This window comes from Halichoerus grypus, chromosome 1 (assembly GCF_964656455.1).
Source record: "Halichoerus grypus chromosome 1, mHalGry1.hap1.1, whole genome shotgun sequence".
Taxonomy (NCBI): Eukaryota; Metazoa; Chordata; class Mammalia; order Carnivora; family Phocidae; genus Halichoerus; species Halichoerus grypus.
In genome coordinates this window covers 29,697,790-29,723,867 of record NC_135712.1, presented here as the reverse complement: position 1 = coordinate 29,723,867, position 26,078 = coordinate 29,697,790, and the positions used below count along the sequence as shown (strand labels likewise).

The 26,078-nt window shown below is 34.9% G+C and overlaps 1 protein-coding gene across 17 annotated transcripts in view; it reads right to left on the bottom strand.

Annotated features, from left to right (window-relative positions):
* The window catches only part of ROBO2 (roundabout guidance receptor 2), a 1,625,448-nt gene that overhangs the window by 1,246,635 nt on the left and 352,735 nt on the right, over positions 1–26,078 (bottom strand). For 5 of the 17 annotated variants that reach the window (XM_078058601.1, XM_078059028.1, XM_078058697.1 and 2 more), the window contains exon 1: positions 21,020–21,601. The exons of 4 other annotated variants lie outside the window; for them this stretch is intronic. In XM_078058601.1, the coding sequence (XP_077914727.1) occupies positions 21,020–21,149 (130 nt within the window). In that variant the 5' untranslated portion in view covers positions 21,150–21,601. Of the gene's footprint in view, positions 1–21,019; positions 21,603–26,078 lie in introns of those variants that run through there. 8 more of the 17 variants (XM_078058912.1, XM_078059129.1, XM_078058733.1 and 5 more) reach the window with 3 other exon arrangements.

Here is a 26,078-nt window from a genome sequence, read left to right as displayed (position 1 = left end):
AATGTGAGCATTTAAAAGAACAAGAAATTAAAGGAAGGAACTGGAAGACCAAATTAAAACTCCCAAGTATCATACTGCAGAAGTAAAGAAAGGAATTCAGGAGATGGTATTGGCTAGGTTGGTAGTTGTGAAAAAGGAAAAGAGACATGAATTCACACTCCATTCCGTCAAGAGGGTGTGCTGACGTTTAGAAAAGGGATGAGGAAGAGCCTCAATTCACTACAGCTATGTGTTTAGGGTCTCAAAAACATCTACAAAAAGTTACTAGGCTTCCTTCTAATTCTGTGAAACTGAATAAAGGAAACTGCATTTAAATGAAGTCAGGCCAGAAGGGGGAGCTGTCACACCCTACCATTCCTCTCTATTACAGACCCAACGAGAAGAGACAGACTGCCTCCTTGCCCAGCAACAAGCTCAACCAGTAAGAAAATACCACAACTCATTCAATGAGAAGCCATCCCCACCCTAAACTCTCGCTTTCCTCCCATGGACTTTCCTTCAAAGCAGCCCCTCCCAGCTTCCTCCTTTTCTCTACAAGTCATGTATCTCTACTCTGATCTCCAAATTTGCCTCTGGTTTACTAAAGCTTGCAGGTCCCAAATGGCAATTCCTCTGATATTCCTGAATAAACCCACTTTGCTGGTAAGATAATTGGCTATTTTCCTTTTAAGTTTGACAGCCTCAAATATTTCTCTCTATATATGTAATCAAAATATCAAATGGAAACTATACAAAACAGCATTGTTTTTTAAGTAATAAGAGTTGAATTTTTTCTTCACCTCCACACTTCACATCTTTTATTGCTAGTTCTCTTTGTTTTTCTTTTTCTGATTCCACTGTTCCTCCACATCTTAATTATTATGGTCACCACTTAACTATGTGTGCAGCACGCCCAGAATGCAGTGGGATGCCCAAATTTGCCATAACCAAATAAGAGGGAAAAAAAGTGTTTTTATCAAAGGTGGATTTTCTCTGATCACTTCAAAGAAAGATTTCTTTTTATCTATTTGATGTGGGAAACAAAGACAGAAGAAAAATTATTAAATTTCCTTACTACCTACAGCCCACTGACAAGTCCCTGAAACAGGAGGAGTGACCTTCTTCTAGGGACTCAGCTGCCTCACTGTTAATACTTTGCTAAGGGCAAAAGGCAATCCTAGCTTGACCCCCACCCCCCACCAGGATCCTGTAAGCCTACTTTAATGTATAAAAATTCCTTTGGCAACTTCTTTTATCTCTAAACCCTCCAAGATACATGTTGGCAATCATCCCCCAAGCATATGGCCCACTGATACACATCTGAAGGCTCTCATGACTAAGGTTTTCTTAGACAGTAATAAACAACCTTTTCCCAACAACAGCTAGCCCCTCAAGGTCCTGGAAACCTGGCTTCCAAAATTCCTTAGAGACTTACGTTCCCCCTAACACCCTGCCAACCTGAGAGTAGATAATGGGCCACTCCTCATGAACCCAGTGCACCTCTTTCTGCCCATGGGTCCTGACCCCGTGTTTTAATAAAATCACCTTTTTGCACCAAAGACGTCTCAAGAATTCCTTCTTGGCCGTGGGCTTCGAACCCTAACGTCTTTCCTACATCATATTAACTCTCATTTTTATCTGTGGCATATCTATATTACCTCCTCTATGGATCTAAAAAGTAATTCCCAAAGTCTTTATATATTATCACAGCAGGGAAGAGTTTGTAAATGTTTGCTGGGATATGCAGAGGTGTTTTCTCTGTGTGACTCAAGTTTCTGCCACCTGTCTTAGGGGCATAAAGAGGTGGAAAGTACTGAATTATGCTCTTTGGCTAGAGGATAGAGATCCACCCCCCAATTTCCACTTAAAGATCAGATTAATGTGAAACAGTTTCAGAAACTTGTAAACAGCTTTATCTATCAATATTATACTGTCCACCAGACAAGGATTTAATCAGAAATATATTTCTTAAGTTCTGTATAAAAGATAAATCCCAGGAAACCAAACAAATGGGATGAAATGGAATTTAACAATATAAGAAATATAAGAAGGCAAACACATTTGAAAGTTTTCATAATGCTCTCTCAAAATTTTGTATCATTATCAAATAAAAATTTTAGAGTAATTTATACCGATTCGATATTTTTTAATGTTGTTTTGCACCTTTGGGATGCAGCAAAGGAGGTCATAAGAGGGAAGTATATAGCAGTACAGGCCTTCCTCAAGAAACAAGAAAAGTCTCAAACATACAACCTAACATTACAACTAAAGAAACTGGAAAAAGAATAGCAAGTGTAGCTTAAATCCAGCAGGAGAAGGGAAATAATAAAGATCAGGGCAGAAATCAATGATAATAGAAATTAAATGTTGTTTTACTCAAAATAAGTGAGATGGTCATTAAATGACCCCAGGTCATTAAATGGTCATCCCCAGATGTGGGATGGTCTTAAATTTTGGGTCATAAAACACCTTGCATTATATACACAATTTGTAGAAAATATTAAGCAAATCAGTATTACAGAATACTATCACAGGCTCTTTCACTGGCTGAAACCATGAGTCCTTGTTTATACAAGGGACAAAGGAGTCATTGTTTCATATTGTTCCTCCTGCATGAAACTGAGAGGAAGCAGAATTTGTTTCCCAAAATATGCCTCTTTGGCATAAGGAATATTTAGGTTGATTATTTTTAAGAAACAACAGACACAGGAGAAGCACTGAAAACAAAGCAGAAAGGTACACTTCAGTAAGAGACATTTACATTTACAGGGGAAATCTCCATTTGTAAAGGTGTCTCCGGGCTGTACCAGGAAGAGAGGGGATGACTAAATCTCGAGAAATTCATCAGCAGAGAAGATAAAGGTGATGACTTAAATCTGCACAACAACTTTACCCTAGTTTACTTTGCTTTTCCAGGTAACCTCACATAACTGCCCCACCCCAAACATCTTTTGTCTTTAGCTGGAGATGTTATTTAAGGTGGTGGCTTGGGCCATTTCTGAGAGTTAGTTACTTAATTTTCCTGGGTGTCTCCCATGTACACAAGAAGTACATGTTATTAAACTTCTATTTGCTTTTCTTCTGTTAATCTGTCTTTTATTGGGGGGTGGGAGCAGGTGGTAATCTCAGCCCAGGACCCAGATGACTAAAGGGAAAATTATTTTACTTTCTCCACAAAACACAAATGACTTCCAGTTTTGCCATTCAAAATATAAAATCAAAATATAAAATCTATGTTTTCTATTTTTATTTTTGTAGTTAGTAAGTTACTCTAAATTTTTTTTCTTGGTCCAGTCCATGTAATGTATAAATGACAACAAATATTCTATTAGTTTAAATAAACCAAACATTATTTAAGTAGAATAAAAATATTGGCTGTTAGTGTTTCTTTACATGTGGGATTGCAGAAGAGACTTTGATGTAGGGTGGTTGATGCAGAGATGTTTGGATTTCAATAAATATCGATTGTGGGCTGAAAATATCAAACCTTGGGGTTAAAAGTGAGCAGCAAGGAATCTTGAGTCTTAAAAGAAATAAAAGCCACATGGGGTGGAAGACCTCAAGAAATAAAATGATAGGGTATCAAGGTTGGACTATGTAGGAGGGAAAGGAGTGAAAAGGAAGAAGAAGAAGAAGAAGAAGAAGAAGAAGCAGCTTCTGGTTGAAAGACAATTTAAGAGTCAAAGTTCTTAATGAGTTATTCCTGAAAGCTGGAAACAAAGTTCCCCACATGATTTTCACAAAAGATAAATACTTTTAAATTGTCCTTTATTCTAATTATTTTTCCAAAGAACCAATGCCATAAAAATATACTTCTATGCTTAGAAACAGAAAAAATAAGCTACAAAACCACATTTTACCTTTATTCTTCAAGATAACTTGCTTAATATTTATCTTTTTACTGAATTCTTGGTACATTAACACCTATGGGCTCAAAACATTTATTCAAAAATCTCTATCATAGTTATTCCATTTGAAGTGGTAGAAAAGCTTCAAAATGATAAATCCTATTGAAGGCAACTATAAACAACATTTGATTCATATATACTAAAACTTGTTATAAGTAACGAATGATTTAGATAGAGCACATTTAGCACTGTCTAGCGATGAACATTTATTATGGGAATATCACAGCAGATGAGGCCATGGTAGATAGTAAACCATCAATCAGATGCGACCCCCACAACAAATTGTACCTCATCAACTGCTTTAATATGTCATGAAGCTTCCAAATAGACATCACTGGACCATTTGTTAAGCGCAAACTACTTTTTCACTGACAAAGCAAAAGACATTTGGTATTTTCATTTATATGTAATATCAAAATGAATCGATGGGATCTAGTCATCCAAAATAGAATTTCTATGAGGATGGGCCATTGAAATTCAGACCTTCGCTTCTTTACAGAAATTACTTGTAATCATGGTCTTTTACTTTATTTTTTTACCAATGTTGTAAGAAAGAAGATTGTTTTTAAATTCTGAAACTAAAAAAGTCAACATTGGTATATTTTAAAATATATTTTTATTTAAGCAAAATGGAAGAAAAATGTCATTTCCACTTACATTTCTGTTATAAAACTAAGTATTAAGACATTCCCAAATGACACTGCAAGAAGAGCAAAAATAAAAATAGCATAGTGAAATGCTCATACGCTCATACAGGCATGATAATTACACTATCAAGAAATGCTTCTTTGTGCTACAAAAAATACTTATTTCAAAAAAAAATCATAATCAAGCTTAGCCTTCTGATATTAAAGAATCCCCTTTGTTCCTTCTGTCACATTTGTTATGATCTTTGTTTATCTCTGCAGTTAACTGAGCTTATTTCTCTTTCCTGAGCATATGCATAATTCTGCTTTACTTTGGGTTCTTCCTTAGACTATAAGGTGCATGAAGGTACAGACAGCCTACCTCGTTTCCACTCCATCGTGCCCCTTCCCTTGAATCTTGAATTCTTGTATGTGCTATTTTGCTTTATAATCATCTTTCAAACCGGGCCTTTTAAAAACCTACATAGATATAAGAAAATGTTGATACTAAATATTGATTTGGAAGTACTGTGCTTCCTACTCTAATATTCAGATATATGTTTGGAGGTATATTATATATTTTGCCTGATAAATTAGATTCCAGAAAGCCAGATTCTCTTGCTAGTTAGACCTTTGAAAATACTTGTGTGTGGCTGCAAGGAAGACTAAATTACAAGACATCTAAAAGAAATGCAGCACTCTCCTGAGAAAGCAAATTAAGGGATTTAGAACAGGATTTGGGAAGAGGGGCTCCGGAGTGAGTTTTTTTTCTTTCCCCAATTTGCAATAAGTGTTTAACCTGAGGAAAACTACTTTTAAAATTGGATCCAAAATTTCTATTAAGTTTTAGACAACAGTCTATCACGAACCTCATTTCTTGCAAGTCCTTGCTGAGTGTACCCAAACACAAAGCATAACCAGCCTCTGAGCCTGAGCTGTTCTGCAGTAGGTTACATAGGCAATTAGGTAGGTCAGGACAACTATCTTACAACGACTTATTTCCCAGTGGAGGGGGAATGGCATCCTTGCTGTTTGCTATAAAAGATTCTAAGTCCCGGGCCCTGGGTTCCTTTATTACAGCACCATCTGGCCCATTCTGACACCCTGTAGGACTTGGGGACAGAGGTGATGGAGCTATCATACCCATGGTCCTGCTGTTTACTGTGCTGTGAGTGTGCAGTTTAACTGGCTTGCTCTGATTCATTGAGTCTTGTCTACTTTTGGGAGCCACAGAATTGTGGCAAGCCAACAGGCTCTCTTGCTTAGTCATCTCTTGGAGTCTTGTTACTTGTTGCTATCCCCTATGACGAGGTTAGGGATCTTCTATGGCAGTTAATGACATATTTTATAAAAATAAAATGATATACTTTATGCTAAGAAGTTAACATATAAAGAAAAAAAATCTCAAAAGAGAAATTTGAAAACTATATCATGCTCATTTGGTATCAAATTTTCCAGTTACTACAGTTATTATTTCTGGGAATGTCTTCAAATGACATACTTTGCAAGATTCTGCTTTATTTTAATTTTATATAACCACACAATCTGAGAATTGGATGGGAACATAGATAACCTCTCATAGCAGGTGGTCCTGCATACTCTCCTCAGACTTCTAGTGACAATATATATCAATGTCCACAAGATAGACGTATCATTTTCAGATGATTCCAGTCACTAGGGCATTAATTTTTACATTGATTTGAAATCTACGGTTTTGTAAATCATCAATTAATTTAGCCAAGTTTTATTTTCCTTTCTTTATCCTTCCATTCCTTTTTTTCCTCCCCTTTTGGAACACGCTTTTAAGCATCAAGGAGGGAAACTCTTCCCTTTCTCCTTTAAGCATCAGACTTTTTCCATCTTTCCACATGACTATGAGCAACATTATCTTATTCCTCTTCTTTTGGGCTAATGAGTCTCTACTTTTTTCTTTAACATTCCTCAAAGAAAAGTGTTCCAAATTTCACAACACCCTATTCACCATTGTCTGTATGTTCTCTATGTAACTGTTTCAAAAAGCATGAACAGACTACTTCCTTCCTAAAATCTGCATAATATATGAATGTAGCCAAAATGTAGATTTACCTACTTTTTCCTAAAATTCACATCACAACTGTTTGCCTAAATTAGGATATTTTTTCCCACATGAAATGATTCTAATGATATTTAAGCCATTCAGAATTAATCTAAACTGTTTATATTTACATGGGCTAGATTTTATTATATTGGGCTCTGATCATCATCATCTAATTTGAATATTTGAAAGATTCTTATTAAATATTGGTCACTAGAATCAAAGAATAATTTTTAATGAATTTCTGCTTTTTATGATATTGAACTATGACACTGTTAACCATCATTCCTAAATATGAAAGCATATTTTTTCATGTAGTTAAGTTGAAAAGATAAAAATTGTGCTTCAGGGGCGCCTGGGTGGCTCAGTTGGTTAAGCGACTGCCTTCGGCTCAGGTCATGATCCTGGAGTCCCGGGATCGAGTCCCACATCGGGCTCCCGGCTCGGCAGGAAGCCTGCTTCTCCCTCTCCCACTCCCCCTGCTTGTGTTCCCTCTCTCACTGTCTCTCTCTCTGTCAAATAAATAAATAAAATCTTTAAAAAAAAAAAAAAAAAAAAAATTGTGCTTCAAATATTCAATTGGAAGGAAATTCATAAAATATAAGCTATGCATAGCTAATGAACAAATACATAAATACATATACGTATATATATAAATTCAGGTATACTACTAATATACTAAATTTAAATTAAAATAAGGGAATAAATTAAAATAAGGGAATTTGTATATCAAATTGAAAAAATAAATGATAATTTTCTATACTATTAAAAGTACACTCCATCAGGTATTCAAATGCAGTTTAGGTCAGCATGTAAACTGAAACTCTTTTATGTAATTCTGTTTGGCATTGTGAATCAAGAGCCCTAAAATGATCATATCTTCTGAGACAATAATCCTAGAGAATGATCAGATTTATGCTTAAAGATATTTATAGCAGAATAACAATGTAAAATTGTATATAATCTAAAGTAAAATAACTTTAGAAAGTATATATGTAAGATAATTCATATTCTGCATTGAAAATATGTATATGCATGATGTAATGTAATATACATGTTTACTAATATGTGTATGCATGTGTGTATTATATACATGCACACGAACACCAAGAAAACTACTGGGGCAGGATTAAAGTGACTATTCTTGCAAGGAGGGCTTTGTAGTAATTTTGAGTTCTTTTTAAAGTCTGCCTGCCACTCCCCCTGCTTGTGCTTGTGCTTTTGCTTGTGCTCTCTCTGTCAAATAAATAAATAAAATCTTTAAAAAATAAAAAAAATAAAGTTTTTCCCCCTACTTCCAGTGTCTCTACATTGACCATATGCTATTGTTTAAATGAAAAACTGAACTAAGCCTTCAGCTTACTTAGGATCTAACCTGTGCTAACACACCATGATAATTATGAAAACTCCTAAACAACTCCTATTTGCCAGACTGGATATGTCCAGAAAATGCAGAACAAAATATTAAAAAATTAAGCATCACAATATTTTTCATGTTATCCAACATATGCTTTGTTCTTAGTTACCTAATGTTCCAGAAATTATTTTTAAAGACAGAAGGCTAATTTCCCAACTAGTTAGAATTATATTTACTATAATACTTTCAGGCTTTCAGAATACCCTTAAAATGATTTAATCTTCAATAATACTCCAATAAATCATAATTTAAATCCACACAGCTTTTGTTATTTTAGTTATTTAAGCTAATGCCATTCCTTTCTGATCAAGGAACAATTGTGCTTCCTTTCCAATACCTTTCCAAATGTTTTAATATTAAATTAACCCATAGGAAAACTTGATTATTAACAATATCAAAACAATGATGGCTTTTAAAGTTCGTTTCTTTATTTTTTTAATTTATTTTTATTTTATTTATTTATTTGACAGAGAGAGACACAGCGGGAGAGGGAACACAAGCAGGGGGAGTGGGAGAGGGAGAAGCAGGCTTCCCCCTGAGCAGGGAGCCCGATGCGGGGCTCAATCCCAGGACCCTGGGATCATGACCTGAGCCGAAGGCAGACGCTTAACGACTGAGCCACCCAGGTGCCCCTCTTTATTTTTTTAAAGATTTTATTTATTTATTTGAATGATATAGAGAGCATGAGCAGGGGGAGGGGCAGAGGGAAAGGGAAAAGCAGACTACCCCGCTGAGCAGGGAGCCCCACGCAGGGGCTGAGCCAAAAGCAGATACCCACCCAGGCGCCCCTGTGTTTCTTTACTTTTTATAATGGTGATTTTTATACATCATGAGAAAGCAGGCAAGAAACTTATTTAACATTAATTGCTTTGGTCTATAGACTGACTAAAATGTAGACAAGGATATATATAATCCAGGCTACTGTTAACCTCCCTTTATGACCATAGAATGATATCTGAAACTCCCACACATTTGGAAGTTAGTTTTTCAATTACTTATTGATTCAAGCTAAGGGACATACTGGGGATGAATGGCATAATCAGACTTCCTTCTTACCATAGTCATGATTTTAATACCTTAATTATTTCCACATCTAGATATGCATATCTAGAAAACAGTAAATTCAGTTTAATCTAAAACATAGGGATTGTGAATTTCGGCTAGCTGGCTCTTTTCTGCTTTAATACCATAATAGATGACATTCATAATGAAGACCCAGAGCCACGGTCATATCCTGAAATATGAAAATATATGAGAATTTGCAGTACTGTGTTAAATAAAATGTAACATTTAAGAGTATTTGAAATTATCTCATAGGCGTTCATATTGAGAATGATTGATCTACTTTTAATATTTCTATTAATGCTAAAACTTCATTCATCAGAAAACCACATTCTCAGATCATAGCAGATAACAGAAAAAAGTGCATTTTTCAAGTGTTCCCCCGCCCTCCTCAAATAGATGGGGAAAAAAAGCATTTTGGGGGGAAAAAAGTCTTATTTGAAATCAAACTAATTTTATTTTACCCATTGATCAGAGACTCCTATTTTCATGTACTTCTTAAAATGTCCATATTCACCTAGATGTGTAGGCATTATTTTAAATCTATAAACCATGCAAATTACTTAAAGCCTTCTGCCTCACATAATCAACCCATAACAAACACGCTATTAGGCAATTTAAAGGATTAAAGCAATTGTCAACTGGTTAAATGAGATAGAAAATCCCTGTCCATTTTTCTGCCCTTTCAACTTTTCAAACATATCCACTTACATTGACATTTAGAAAGTAACCTAAATGAGTAGTTGTACAATATTTTAAAATAATGAATTTCATTGTCTATTTAAGGTGTATATAAGCAACCCCATTAACTGAGTACTGACAGAAAAAGAACACATAGCTTCAGTTCAAGAAGAGCATTACGTGTCATGTCTCAATAGCATTTTATTTATCCCTTGTGGTTTTTGAGGCTAGGGAAGTGACATTTTTTTCTTTCTTAGTGTTTAATTCTTGACACCTCAAAGTACTTCTATGAGTACCTATATTTCTTCCATTTCTTCCTTTAAATTGGGTTCTGATAGGAGGGAAAAACGTAAGACACTGACATTGAACATTTAGTATGATATGCGGTTCAATGGTATACCAATCTTAACAATTGTGATAATGACAGATAATTTTATTGAAGCTATGCTGCAATACTCAGTAGAACTTCTACTGTTTCTCAGTGTTTATGTATTATTCAGACTAATAGTGATCCTAAAGTAGAAAAAGCTTCTTGTCTCTTAAAACTTTTATTGAGAAGAGTTCAAAATGCACACAGTTAAGTGCTATTCTGTGTGCATTTAATGTAGAGTGAAAAGCTGTTTGGTGCCCATTTTAGATTCACTGGCAACAAGACAGGCAAGAAAGCATGTACAGGGAGTCATGAAGATATATATGAAAAATTAAGAGTTTAAAATTAATTTGAACTTATAATGTAATGCGCCACGTGGAAATCTAAAAATCAATTTCCAAATGGAACAGCTTGAAACTTTTTCTTGCCATCTGGTTTTGGACCTGGCTCATTCAATTCCAATTTTGCCCTGTAAATACTCCAATTTTATATATACTATATGGGAATGATAATCCATGCCACTTAAGCATATCTTGTTTTATTTCCTAAAAATATAGTTGTTTTTGTTTTTTCTACACTATCAATATTTCCCGCATGCCCTCTTAATCATGGGTACACTTATCTTTATTTTAAACCAGATGTGATATTATGGTTTGATTTATTGACATATTGGAGAGTGATTGCATTTTATTTGGCTAAATTAAAAAATATATATACGTCTAACATTTTTACATCTTTAATGAGCCTAAAATACAGATTGATGAATTCAAATGAGGAGGGAAATACAGATTTGGCTATTTGAGTCGTAAAGTAAGAGGAAAAAGTAGGGCCTAATATATAGACATAGGATTAAAAAAGATTATGCATGGAAAGCATTTACACATGCTGGCATACAAGGAGTGCTCAGTAAATGTTAGCAATTAGCCTTTGTTTTCTTGTGTGTGTGCTAATAGTAATAAATAGAAGATTCAAATTTATATTTATTTTTCCTGAAGAAAATATTGAAAAACTACTGCTAGTTACTTTACATATGCTATCTTATTAGTTCCACACAAAATAACACTGAGAATGCTGAGAATTACACAAGTCAACCCCCCACCAGAGTGCACAGCTAGTAAATGACAGAGATGTGAGCAGATATTTGAGGTCTTGTTTTTTGATGACAAGCTCAAATAAGTTTAGCAAATGTGAGCTACCACATCATAAGGTTGTTTTAATTACCTGTAAAGATATCTGCAGGATATTGAAGCCAAGATTTTTGTAATAAAAATTATAAGAATTTAGGTTGCAATAAAATACTTAAGAATGCATCTTCTCAATACATCTATTGATCATTTAGTTCTTAATAATTCAGTCAGATCTAATTGAAAGGAGATGACAGTTATGTCAAACTGATTTCCAGGAGTTTCATGTCGTGTTTTTTAAAATTAATTATTGTAAGTTAAATTTTTGCATTGGAAAAATATGCTACCACTCTCAAATTACTTAGGTTAGTGTATCCATCCATGAATAAAAGAATGCTTTCATATATACATAAGACACTTAAAACTATAACAGTAAATCTTAAAGATCATCCAGTAGTTTAATTATGATATGAAGAACTCTTTTTTAGAATATGTATATTGAGACTTCAAGCTACATGTTTGTATCTCTATGAAACTTCTATAAAACTGTATAACTTATAACTGATAAATGACATAACCACATAGTTTATACTCACATATTTAAATGCAGCAATTATAAAAGATTTATATTTATTTATATGTGATATACTCATATATATTTACATACCAATTTATATATATACACACACTCACAGACACACAGACTAATTTATTACAGTGGTAATGCAAAATTACTTAATTTTGATACAAAATATTTTGAACTGTCAAACCACTTAAGAAGATGCTCTGCACAACATACGTTATATAAGGCAAATAGTTTTCAGTGAAAATTTTTCACCAACAGTGACTTTATATATTAAACTCTTCACAGTGAGAGAAGGCCAACATCACAGCTTGAACTTTTATTCCAGTGCATGATCCTGTGACACTGCTTTTGCTTTTAAGGTATTGAAATATAAATCTTGCAAATGTAATGAGATGTATGGTGTGACAGGTATCTGCAAAAATCACTGAGGTAATCAGCATCGCATATTGTTTCCCTAAATATTATTGTAGTCACCATATGACTTGTCTCACCAAATTCTATTATGGCCTCCTTGTTCCCAATTCTATAAATTCTACTTATTCTGCGTGACTGTCAAAGCTATATTTAAGTGATTCTGCTGTTATTTCCCACCAATTCTCAACATGCTGCCCATCACAATCAGGTTGGTTACTTGGCTATCCTCTAAATGTATGGTACTGTTTGCCTGGGTTGAGTACCTGGCTCAAAAATACATTATTCGGTAACTGTAGTCAAGTTGTTACTCTCATATGACAAATCAGGATGATAAAAATAATGATACCTTTTGGATAGGGTAGATGTAGGCATTAAGTTACAGAATTCAAAGAAATTACATAACACAGAGCCTAGGACAGAGTATGTGCTTAAGAAAAAAGGAAGAAAAAAAAAGGAAAGAAACCTACTTAGCTATATGTAGCGTATAACTCTTTCTCTCCTTGTCTTCCTTCTTGTAGTCATCATTTAAAATATCTTTCCCTTTTATATTACCTATTCAAAGCCTTAAAAAAATGAGACACATAATTTATAATGCATGTATTATACTAGCTATTTTTCCAAACGTATCCTTATGCTTATCTTCTCTGTTCATTTAAATTACAAGTTCTGCTTGGGAGCATCCAATAAATACTGAATGTGTACATTTTAGGTTTCCTACATACATGTGAGCACAGTATGAGGGTATGGTAGATGTACATACATTTTGCTAATAGTATAATGCATATTGTTCCACTTTGAATGTACAAATTATCTAACATTTCGGGGGGCCTTACATAGAAATGCATGATCAGCAAAGTTCTCTAACAGTGCATCAAGTTTAACTCATCGCACTTGGTAATCAACAACCTCAGCCCTAAATCCCTGCATGTGTCTCTGCAATTCCTCCATGCAGTCCCTAAACAGGAGTGGGACATTCTGTTAGATAAATGAAAATCCATACTAGTTAGCCAGAAGCAATTCTCAGGCCCCTATGGATTCTGGAAGGCACTTCAGTTACATTCTGAATTGCCCTAAAATAAATTCTTTATTAGCTGCCAACGATTACATTAGAGATTTCATGATGTGCCCCTGTCTCTAGAACATAATCTTGGACTTTGCCCAGCTTGATAACTGCTTCTTTGATGACAGAGCTTTTGACACTGATATGAAAGGGATTCTACTAGGCATATGTAGGGTCTATCCTAATAGTCTATGTGGTGAACTCTTCATAAATTGACAGAAAGAATGAATTTCTATACTTATTTGGGCAACATGTCAAAAGCTATAAATTGTCAGTACTGAATTACTCGTTACATCTTTGTATTTTCCTGATTAATAATACCAGGGAAATGTTTTCTTTATGTGAGAATATAGACTTATTAATTTAGCATTTTGTACAGAGACAGAGTTCAAAATGTAATCATTCAAATAAATATTATTGGTCAATGTATACATGGTTTTTATTGTTGTGTCTGCATTTTATTATTGGATAATATCTCACTTATTTCTCCTAAAGAACTCCATTACAAAATGGAATATAAAGCATACACTGTAGGATTAATAGGATGTATAAGGTTTTTTTTATCAGTAAATTGTACTAGATTTCAAACTGAATCTGTTAAGTATAAAGCACATCCAGCCTAAAAACTAATGAGTTCACAATATTTTCTCCTTGTCAAGTATAGCTGCTATTCCCTTCTCATTACTAGACCATGTCACTCACCATGTCTCTCCACAAACCAAAGTTCCCAAATAGATATTCAAATTTATATTTTAAGGTGAATTGTCACAGTGATTCAATAGCTACAGATACTGTGAGGCATCACAAAAACAGGACTAGGAATGATTTTTTTGTACTTTGAAAGCCACTTGTTTTCTCTTTAAAAAAAAGAAAAGAAAAGAAAAAAAGCACAAATGGAAAAGACAAGGCACACACACACAAATAAAAATCAGTATACATCATCCAGAAGTTAGAAAGTGATTTGTGGAACAGATTGAATGCTAGAGCTTATCCAAATTCACCCTATTTGAGGTTTTGGTATGATATAAAGAGAAGATGACTTCAGAATATAATTTGGATATTTTACCCTCCCCCGCGCACCCTTAAAATAGCACCAAGCCCAACTTTAGTTTTGTTTTTAACAGCACTGTCACTTACCTAAGCTGGAGACATGCTAATTAAAGGGGGGCAAAAAAATCCCCATTTCTCCCCATCCACCCACCACAAAAAAAAAAAAAAAAAAAAAATCCTTAAAATCATAAATTACAGGTTCCCAGAGGTAGAAATCTGTATATATATAGCTTTTTAATGTCTTTGATAGATTAAGCTTTGAATACCTACTTAATAAATGGCTTTAAAAACCCTATGTGGAATCAGGAAAGAAATCCCTTACTTTTGTGATGTTGTGTATCATTTTTAGGTACCACTTATGGACTTTGAAACTTTGCTTTGATTTTTAATATTATAATGCTGGAACGGTGATCCTTCAGTTACTTTTCTTAAATTCTACTCCTAGATAAAGGTAATCCTAGGGACCAGTGTGGCTAAGTGACTGAAGGACAATTTTAGATGAGACCCTAAGCCCTGATGAATGCCCTGGTGTCTGAAAACGTAATGGCCTTTAGGTGTAATGTGCTTTTCTTTTCTTTTCAGAATAATTATCTGTTGTTTTGATGATCATGATTTCTTAATCAAACAACAATCTCTAACAGATAAAAGATCCACAGTCATGACAGATCAAGATCACTCTTTGATACACATATTTAATTGACTTAAGACCTTATATAAACTCTCACCACTTTTTGAATTTCTATTTTGAGTTTCTAATTATTTTTCAAGTAACAAAGCCTAAGAACATAACTTCATTTTACTTTCTTTTTTCTTTTCTTCTTCTTCTTTTTTTTTTTTTACATTCAAATAAGTTTGAAGGTTGAAGGTTTGCATTTCAAAACGAAGAAAATGAAACTGCTCTCTCACCAAGGCCTAATGTAGCTGAGATCTATCCTGAAGCAAAAATTTTATGGCTCAGTTGTAAACCCTTTGAAAATGTAGCTTATAATGTAAGTGCTGACATGATCTTAACTATGAATTCATGAACCCCAACACTAATATATCCAAGGCATTTCATTACTGTCAGCTTGTCTCACTTTGTAAAATTAAATATCCTCTTTAAAAATATTTATATGCCTTTGATTTCCTGAACAAAATTTTCTTCATGGAATTTGGCTGACTGATGAATCCTCTCCCTGGAGTGGAGAGGGGTGGGGACTGATGGTTACACACATTTAGGAACTTGCACACATCCCTGATAAGGGTGGTATGCATTCATTTATTTTCAGATCATATTTTTTTCACAGGCATAATCTGACTTTATAAAGGATAGACAGATCCCAGAACTATATTCTTCAAAATGAATCAGCACTCCACTGTCCAGGCCATAGTTTTCCCCCTTTTTGATAAAAGTATGTATTCTATACATCAATATAAAAAAATACTTCAAAACTCTTTCCAATTTTTCCTCTGTTTGTCATCCGGTAAAAAATTCATTTTAGGTGAATATTACCTGAAATCTTAGGGTGTTTTAATCACATGGCAAAAAAGACATTATATTAATAACAAATAGATAACTAAAATAAAAATTTTGAGGTTAGAAGTGGAATAGTAAATTTGAATAAAAGTTAGACAAAAATGGTTGTGGGTAAGATATTCAAGTTATAATTTGTAAGGTGAAAAAAAGTTGATTGTTCTCAGGAACCATGTTTTTCTTACCAAAATCTCACATGCATTTTGCTGAATTTATCAAATGTTATTTTTCAAATAATACCAGCCAGAGAACATGAGCAAATTTTACAACAAATCTTCATCAAGTTGTTAAGCATACTCCTCCTTAATTTCTATATCTAAAAAATACTCTGATAATCTTTTGAACATGTAGCAAAAAAAAAATACTCATTTCAGACTTGGCTTTGGAATTGACTCTTCAGTTGTAGGAAAGATGAGGTATTAAATCTATTTATTGCATACAGATGGAGATTAAATAATTTAAACAAATGAAAAACAGAAGTGGTGATTATACACAGTGCAAAAAACACTCTACATTTTCCATGAATATTCATATAGTTCGGTTTCCAGATTCAGTCTCACATTATAAATTACTTTTGAACAACAACGTTGCTTTCTTTTTCCCTTACTGCACTACTTTCTACGTGAGTCTGCCAGAATTTTCTGTTTTATAATACTATAAATACATTCATATTTTTCTATAATTAAAACTGAAATTTAAATGATGTAGTAAAAGGGTAGTGATAAAAATGATTTCCCAACATTAGAAAGGTAAGATATAGCACATAGTTAAAAGTAATAAATGTATAATTAACACTATAGTCATAGAATATTTTATTACCAGTCTAATATCTCATATACTCTGCTCATTCATCAAATTATTGGGCATCTATTACATGTAGGATTGCCTGCTAATATGAATCAAAGACAAAATTTCTCTTCAAATAACTTATAAAGTGGTAAAACATAGAGACATGCAACAATAAAGTATTGTAAAAACTGAAACTGTCCTCTGATCTAAATAAAATGCCCTAGTCATTTAAAAGATGGAATATTATTTTTGGTATGTGGTTGAGGGGTCTTTGATCTGGCAGTCAGGGCTAGTGTAGTGGTAGAGAGGCATTCCAGGAAAAACTTCAAAGACTAAATGATCTGTTTCTGTTTCTTCAAACCAGAAAGCCTATTCTGGTGTTTGTGAAAGAGCAAACCATCAGTATGCAAATTTTATAAATGAAAACCTTTATTTCTTACATAATGTGAGCTACTGAATTGTGTGAGGTATTTGCTTGAAGTAGATTTTCTTACCAGCTCATATAACTGAGAAAGGTGTCAGAAGCAATATCATAAAAATGGTCTTGCAGGTGGTAGACAGCAGCACATAGTTAAGATTAAAAAAAATAAAACAAAACAAAAAAACTTTTAAGGTCAAAAAACTTCAGCACATTGCCCCAAATCCCTAAATAATTGCCAATATATTATGCAGGATCATGCAAATAACTACAAAAAATCTAAAATGTCATTCAGAATATCCCCATATCAATGTGCTTCAATGTACCATGAGTTGATATAATGCCATAGTATAATACATTCTAACCCTTCATAGAGAGGGGGATCATAACTGCCAGAGAGGTTTTCTTTGTTTAGTAAAGACAAACACAGGCAACTGACTGCCATAATTTATAAGAGGAAGCAAGTATGAGTGTTTTGTGAAAGAATCTTTTGAATCATCAGAAGTTTTATGCCCTATTGCCATAGTTTAATTCCTATGTCATAGCTGAGAAGCTTGAATGAACTCAACAAACACTTATGGGAGAGTCAAATGGAGTCAAGTTCAAGTGGAAGAGTGGATGGGGCATTAATTGCAGTCAGGATTGGCCCTTCCCCTTAGTTTGATCAAGGGTTGTTCTGATTGGTCAGTGTTTGTGTTCTACCAGGTGTTTAATGTTTTGACTCAAGTTGGGGCTAGCTTTACCCATTTATACCTTTTGCACCTGTTTTTCAATCTATACTTATTTACCTCCAATTTTCACCTTTAATAGTAAATACGAATGTTAAAACTTGGCTTAAATTCTAAATTCCAATAGCAGAATTTTTTTTAAAAAAGACATATTTAAATTCTCTTTTTGTTACATATATTGACTCTCTACAATGTAAACTTCTCTGTAAAGTTATGGTCATTGGAATGGAGCTCTTTACATCTTTTAGACTGTCTTCCCAGTGAGAGTAATTGAATGCAAAATAATTAGGTCTTTAATCCTAATGAGGATGATGTCAGCACTGTAGTTAGGATTTCTGGTTAGTTTATCGTGAATGCAAACTTATGATCACTTATGCTATGCTCTGAACTAATCAGATGAGACACCTGCCTTCCCTTAAGGAGTTCATATATTGTGATTAAATAGAAAAGCATGTGCCTGAGGGAAAACTTGCTGGCCTATTAACCTATATTTGAGATTCATGTTCATTGATGAGCTTAAAAATCCCTTGGTAGCCAACAATAATCGGCATTTTTCCCAAATGTTCTAACAAGTCAGCTTATAGATACCTGTTTTGAGCTGCCTATCTTCGTGCTGTTTGTACCACCCCTCACAGGCCCCAGCTATTCACCGATCTGTGAAGCTAGTACTCCCTGGCCCTGCCCCAGTAACCCCCTCTCTCAGAATGGTGGTTCCTGCTAATACAACAAAAATGGAAATTGTCAGCGTGGGCAGGTTGCCATATGGAGGTTGACAGCTGCTCAATCAGATTAAGACAAATGCACATAGCCAATGTGAGTTCAAAAAAAAAAAAAATTTCAGAAGAAAACTCTGTTGTTTTGTTACTATTACTTTTTCCAGGATTTTTGAAAAACGAGCATCAGTTTTAAAGATCTTTCTCTAAAGCAGATAAGCTTCAATCAATCATTGATATGAAGCAATTCTTTTTAAAAGTAGTTAAAATTACCTTCTTTAAAATTTATTTTGTGTTTTGAACCTTTATCCTCTTTGCCTCTGGCCATAGTGTTTTATTTAAGAACCCTCATTCTCCTCCTTCAGCCTACCCCATAAATACATATACTTCTGGTAAGTATTCTACAAAATAATAAAGGCCCCTACTTCCTGAAAAGGAAAATAATGTTGAAAAATTGTAAAAATATGTTTCAAAAGACTGCATAATATGCCAAGGGAAAAGTAACAGAATTTTACAACCCATCAAACGATAACACACAGCCATCAATAGCCAAGCTCATGAATAAATAAATATTTACAACATGTATATATGCATATCAAGGTAAAGCTACTGTGCAGGAACTCAGAATCTGTGGAAAGTATTTATGCAATGCATCTACAGTGACAAAAAGAGGCACTGAAAAGAAAATAATTTTAAAGAATGGTCAACACGTTTTAAGTTTTCTAGTAACTGGCCCAACCTTGCTAAAATACACAAAACCCTTTTAATGATGAATGAAATATGTTGCTATGATTGCCTATTCCTGAACTTGACTGAGTCATATCATCATCATACAGCAGAGCTAGCAAATTTCTAGCTCAGCTAGTTAGAGCACATTGGAAAAAGTAGTCATATGTTCAAAGACGAAACATTTCAGACCTGATTTACAAATGCAATCCAATGCATCTGTATTTAAAGCTGTGTGGGATGAATAAATGCTTATGAACACATGCAAATATTTTGAAATAAACCTTTCTGACTAGGTTAACAATTTTTCCCAAGCCTTGCAGCCATCTAACTTACTCCCTGGGTAGCTAGAGCTCCCAAGTCGACTGCTGAAGTTTATCACAGGAAATGGTATTTTACATGCTAGAGGTGCAGACTGTCTTTGAAAAAATTGATAGGAAGTACAAGTTAACACTTCTGACATCCCCTGGAGTCGATAACACCATACATCTCTAGATCCCAAGCCACCAAAAAGCTGCCATGTGGGTTAACATAAATAACAGCTTGCAGTTTGCAAGAACCCCCACACCACACACATACACACACACACACACACACTGATAACACGAGGAAATACAGTAATGTGGTGATATAATTTACAATGCCCAAAGATAATTTGCAGCTCCACTCCTCAGGAGTGTATCTGCACCAACCATCTAAGCTAAGTGCCTGTTGGAACTTTTCCCTCAGAGTTACTAGAGGTGGAAGATTTGTAATATCTTAAATGCAACAAAAGGAGAAACAGAAAGATCAAACTGAAGGGGCTCCTGTATTTAGAAAATCCTGCTGAGATGTTGTGATAAATTATTAAAACTTCTTGTTAATGTTCATGCTTCTCCTTAACCTCACATCATACTGTTGACAGTAAAGCAAAGGTGGGGAAACCCAGAAAACATTTCCAGAGCTGAGAGAAAAATGTTAGGTGAAAGAAATGCTCCTACAAAGCAGAATCCTCTGATATCTCCCAGCAAGATTTTTCCCCAAACATGCAAACACAGTTCAGAAAGTCTTTTATGGGATATTTCTGCAGCATCCTTTTGGCTTATAGTATTCACAGAACGGACACCCTGATAACTTGTGTTTAGTATAAACAAACGGCATTCAGGAAAAGCAGAATCAACAGAACTTTACAAAAAGGCAGCGTCAAAGTACCATAAATCTCCCTCATCTCATCATAATTTCTCAACAGCAGAAGAAAATGGATTTCCATTCTCCAAAGTACCGAAAGGCTTGTTCTTGTTCAGCAGATTTTTTTTTCAATAAAGTTAATGCAATTTATCTTTATTAACACACCAACACTGATAGAGTCAGCCAGAAAATTAGTGTTGGTGGTACTGCATTTCATCACATGCCCCTCCGCAGGCATCCCTCTGACCGTTTCACAAAATCTGCCAAACAATTCAGGGATCTAACATATTCAGGACCCATTTCTTTTTTTAAAAATAATGCAGCTTCCTAAGGATACCACACATATGCTTGCACCAGAGCACCATGCATCTGGCCCTATATCCTCCCTGCTGGAAACAATCCTTGTAATGCTTTGATAGCCCAGAAAACCAAAAATTGCAAAAAATATATATTTATATCAATAACTAGCCACCTACAGCACAGAACGTCTTTCCTGAAATAAAAATCTGATTTCCAGCAGATGCAGTTGCTCTACCTTTAGCTGTCCTCAAGTTGCCACTGATCAGCCCTGCTAACTCCATTTAGATCTTTAACACAAAACTTTCATCACTTACCCCCTTTCCAAGGTTTTCCTTTCCAGGGGGTCCGAGTCAGCTTGCTCAGAGTTGGTCCAGAGAAAAAGAGCATCAAAACGAAGAAAAGTTCAAGTCTAGTAATTTTCCCCACTTTCTCGAATGATAACATTGCCACAAGTTAATTTCACAAAATTTCTCACATCCTCTTCCCTCCCGGTTATTAAAACAGCACTAATCATTGAAAAACCTGAGGTAGGTGTTGTTTTGCCATCTTTAACAGCTGAAATAGCAGCTCCCTGATGTAGCCCTGAGCCAAGCTACATTTCTCACGGATCCGGCTCCTCTCAGCACGCAGTCAGCTCTGCTCCAGCTCCAGGAGCTAGAAAATAATTTCTGATCTTCACTTTGCTTTCAGTGGGAATATATTCCTCAGTGTGCTGGGTGAGCTTGATTGAAAATGATAAAAACAGTCATGTCTGTGTCCAGCAGAAAAGAGAAAAGATGTCAGGATTGTGTGAAAAAGATGAGAAGCTGTTGTACTGACAGCTTTCAGGCTGCCGTGTGATCCTAATAGCCGTGCGACCAACCAAATTGCTCTTTTAAGAGTAATAAGGCTTCAGTGAAAGCCGGTGTCACTGCCACTTGGGTGGGTAGTGCTGGGCTTGAAAATCACCCAGGAACCGCCACAGATAACGACTGCTTCAGCCCTGCTTCAGAATATTAAGGGCTGAGCAAAATATAGTATGCACAGAGGGTAGTTAATCTATTGTGTGGATAGACGAGGATTCCAGCGGTGTGGTAGGGAAAGACGCAGAACTTAAAATGCATTTTATGTTTCCTTTACTTCACCTTGTGCCATTAGAAGGGGATTGCATCTGCGCTAATTATTCATAAAAGGGTCTGAAATATTTATTAGAGGAACAACAATAAGTGTCTGATTTTTATCTCCAACAGTAAAACAGGCAGGGCAAGTTCTCAATAGTTGCAGTTTTCTTCTGTATTAAAGTCAGTTTATTGGGGCACTTCTGTGTCACCTGCGTGAACCCACCGTGAATGCTATGAGCAAACTTTTGGAAATACCAACACAGACTCCATGAGGGTTGTGCTAATCACACATTCGGGGGAAGCACATTTTTTACTTGTGTACATCACCATGGAAATACAAAAAGCTAAGTCTCTCAGTCTTTTTTAAATTATATTTATGAAAACATTACTGATCACAAGGTGTGGGTATAATTAACTTCCGGGCACATGACTCTGCTCCCAGACGAAGAGGAGGTAGGTGAAGGCAAAGCAAATAAAAGAAATTTAGTCTCTGTTGCCTGAAGTGAATTAGCATGATCGAAACATTTTGGGCAATATTGGAAATCTGTCTACATCTTAGTATTATCTATATGGTCACTTATTCTCTTAATTAGTGGGCCACAATGCATGAATTATGCATTTATGTACTTTAAAGTAATCAATTGCTATGTAATGATAACTGCCAATTTATGATGTTACCACTTTCAAAATGGGATAAATTGCCCTTTTCAAATCATATTATTGGAAGAAGTACTTCTAAAAGAATAATTTATCATTTTGAGATAAACTACATTAAATTTGAAAATACAGTTATTAAAATTTGCTTTCATATAAAGGAAGCAATGCTTGTCAAATATATTATGGGATGCACAAAACAAATGCTCAGGTTATCCCTTAGTTTAGAAATAATAATCAATTTGTATTCAACTTTATATTTGAAAACTTTTGAGGGAAGACGAAAGTTCATATCATGCTTATTTTATAAATAGTTAATTTAAAATTCTATGTCTATGCTTTCTAATAGAAAGCCCAAATTTAACTCAGAATTCTATTTTCTCTTTACCCATTATTCTTCATCTTATTTACCTCAACTTTCCCTCTCTCTTCAACAGAATGCATGTAAACAGAAGTTGGTAAAATGAATTGGCCAACTCCCTCACCATCACCTTCTGAAGAAGATTCTAGAAGTAAACTTATTTACTGTCTACTGGCTCCATTCAGCTCCAAAGAAAGAACACAACTTTTCATAATTAGTGAGTTCTGTTTTTTTTTTTTTTTTCTTTTTCTTCTTCTTTAATTACCTGGGTTTTAGGTGGAACAAGAGAATGTTAAGTTGGTTTAAACATGGTGAAAGGATGTTGGTAGGGATGTCAAACATTTCTAAAGGGCCTGGGCCAGATTGAAGTTAATAGGAAACACACTCCCTCCTCAACAGGGGATACAGTTGGCCAGGTTGACTCTAAGGAAATTTCAAATTTAGATTTTCAAGATTTGCTTCCTTGTGGGTGACCCCCGGTAAACACCAGCCCATAGCTCTCTGTGGTGGGGAAACTGAACTAAATTTGGAGGAATCAAATCACCTTTGCTCATGGAGGGAAGGTCATTCTCCTCTAGAACTCATCTGACTAAGTGTGAAGTGCTACTCAAGCTTTCTAGGTACCAGAAGAGATATGGAGGAACTTTAAATGGGTGGGAATACCAGAGTTTGAAGCAACAGAAATACTGAGTGAAATGGCAGTGGAGACAAATCTTTGGATAGGTATGAGTATAGAAATGCCTTCCCAGCTAAGTTATTATTAACAATAAATTAGCTAACTTCTTACCAATTCTAAATATTTTATATGTAATAACTCATTTAATCCTTAAAAAAAACCCAATGATCATAGGAGTAATGATCTTCATTTAGTACATTAAGAAACTGAGGCACAGAGAGTTTAAGTCACTATTGAAGGTGATAGAGTTGTTGTGAACTTAAATGGCTCAGTTCTGAGCCTCTGCAAATCACTGTACTATGCTCTCTACCAAACTGTTCTTTTAACCCTTCTGAGCTAGCTTGCTCTTAAATAACATCTTTATATAAAAGAATAGCAAATAATGATGGCACACTCAATATGTGCCAGGTTCTAATTAACTGCTTTACATATCCTAGTTATATTATTTCCACAACAACCTTGTGAGATGAATCCATTATTATTCATACTTTACAGATGATTACTTCTTCATTATCACATGATAGTAAATATCACATGATAGTTCATTATCACATGATAGTAAAAATCACATGATAGTTAGTAAATAACAGAGCCAGGATTTGAACCCTTGTATGGCCTTAGAATTTGTCACTCCACTCCTGCTTTCCAGAGTCTGGTGCATGGGTCTGAGAAAACCATAAGGACTCCAGTGGGGCTGGAAAAGTAAGAGAATGGTGGGGCAGGGGAGGGACAGTCTTATGGTATGGGTGACATGAATCTTCCATAGGTTGTTGGCAGCTGCAGGGAGGTCTATGGCTGTGAAAGTACTAGAGAAGGCCCCCGGAGAGGCAATCAGAATAAACTTTTTTACCACCTGCATGTTCTCAAAGTAAAACACAAGGAAAGATAAAACCCCAGCCAAACCTGACTTATGGACAGTTATAATACAACATAATAACATTTTAGTGTAGGTCATAAAAAATTGTTAGGAAGACTGCAGAAGAGAAGTACTAAAAGGGAGTATATATTAAAACAAAGTGTAGTGAAAGACTCGGTTCAGTTAGGACACTCCAGGCAGAAAAGATGACCTTTTGACTAAGAATCAAGTGATAATCAGTCAAGAGGCAGAGAATAATCCAGGTTGAGGGAATTGCATGAACACAGTCACAGAGATGCAAGAAAGCCTGACTCCTTCCAAGAACTGCCAGGGAGACAGCATGGCTGAGTATCTGAGCATACGGCTGAGTATGGGAGATGAGGTAGCAATGGTAGGCAGGGGCTAGATTAAAATTTTAAATATGCTTACTGCCAAAGGTCTTGGGATTTTCCTCAGTGATAGCAAGTCAGTTATGAGTTTAAATCAAGGAAATTACACGATCCAAAATGAGTTTTCAAAAAAAAAACAAAAAAACAAAAAACTTTGGCTGTAGTATGGTGAAGAATGAAATTAGAAGCAAAAAAAAAACTATGTAGAAAGATAGCAATATTCCAAGCAAGATATATTTGCAAATGAAACTAAAACAGTGTAAATAAATAGGAAGAGATAATTTGGAATATCAAAATTCGTTAATTCAACAAATATTTAAAAACTACATATCTTGAGCTACATAAAATACTAGGTATCTTAAGATTAATAAGACAAAGCTTAATAAGACCCTATCATCAGGATGTTTATATCTTTAAGAATTTGGTGACAAAATATATACAGGAAGGAATGAACATTGCCCCAGTGTTTCAGCTCTCTTCTTTATATATGTTTTTATAAATTCGATTTTGTCTGTTAATATTTGCTCCAACTTTGACACCATTAAGCAAGATTTAGACACCTTAGCAGTTGTACTCATTTTTATTCTAATGCCACTATTCATTCTATTCTAATGACACTCCCTAACATCTTACTATTTATGTGCACTAAATACAATCTTATCTTTTATTTTCTTTCTTAACAAGAAATCTCACTAATCTCTGATACTAGGTAACAATGGTGTAATGTGAGCTATTCTGCTATGCTTTTAATAATTGAAAATATACAAGATAAAACACCTCCTAATGAGTGTACAACCAAAAATGTTACTAAGCGTTTGAAAAAGATTAGTTTATTTTTATATCAATAGTTTTGGGTTTTTTTGTTTTTTTAGTCTCATAAATTATACTCACTTCATCACATGCGGTTACAGACTCAGCCAATTCCTTTTCTGAAAATCCGGTGACTTTGGTCATTAGGTAACTAGGTGGTTCTTAATCAGGGGCAATTATACCCTCGCCCCAGGGGACATTTGGCAATGCTCTGAGACATGTTTTGGTTGTCATCCTGGGGGGTGAATCTACTAGCATATATAGTGGCTGGAGGCCAGTGGTGCTGCCAAACATCTTACAGTGACCAGGACAGTACCCACAACAAAGAAAAACGTGGCCAAAAATGTCAGTGGTGCCAAAGCTGAGAAACTGTGAGGTATCTTCAGTTTGTCTGACCATAAGATAATGATTCCTCTACCCGTTGTTTCACTTCAGTATGACTAGAACAAATGCTCTACTTGACAGAAGGTTGCAAGATAATCACAGAATACTCATAACCAGAGCATTCTCCTACAACACTAACAAAA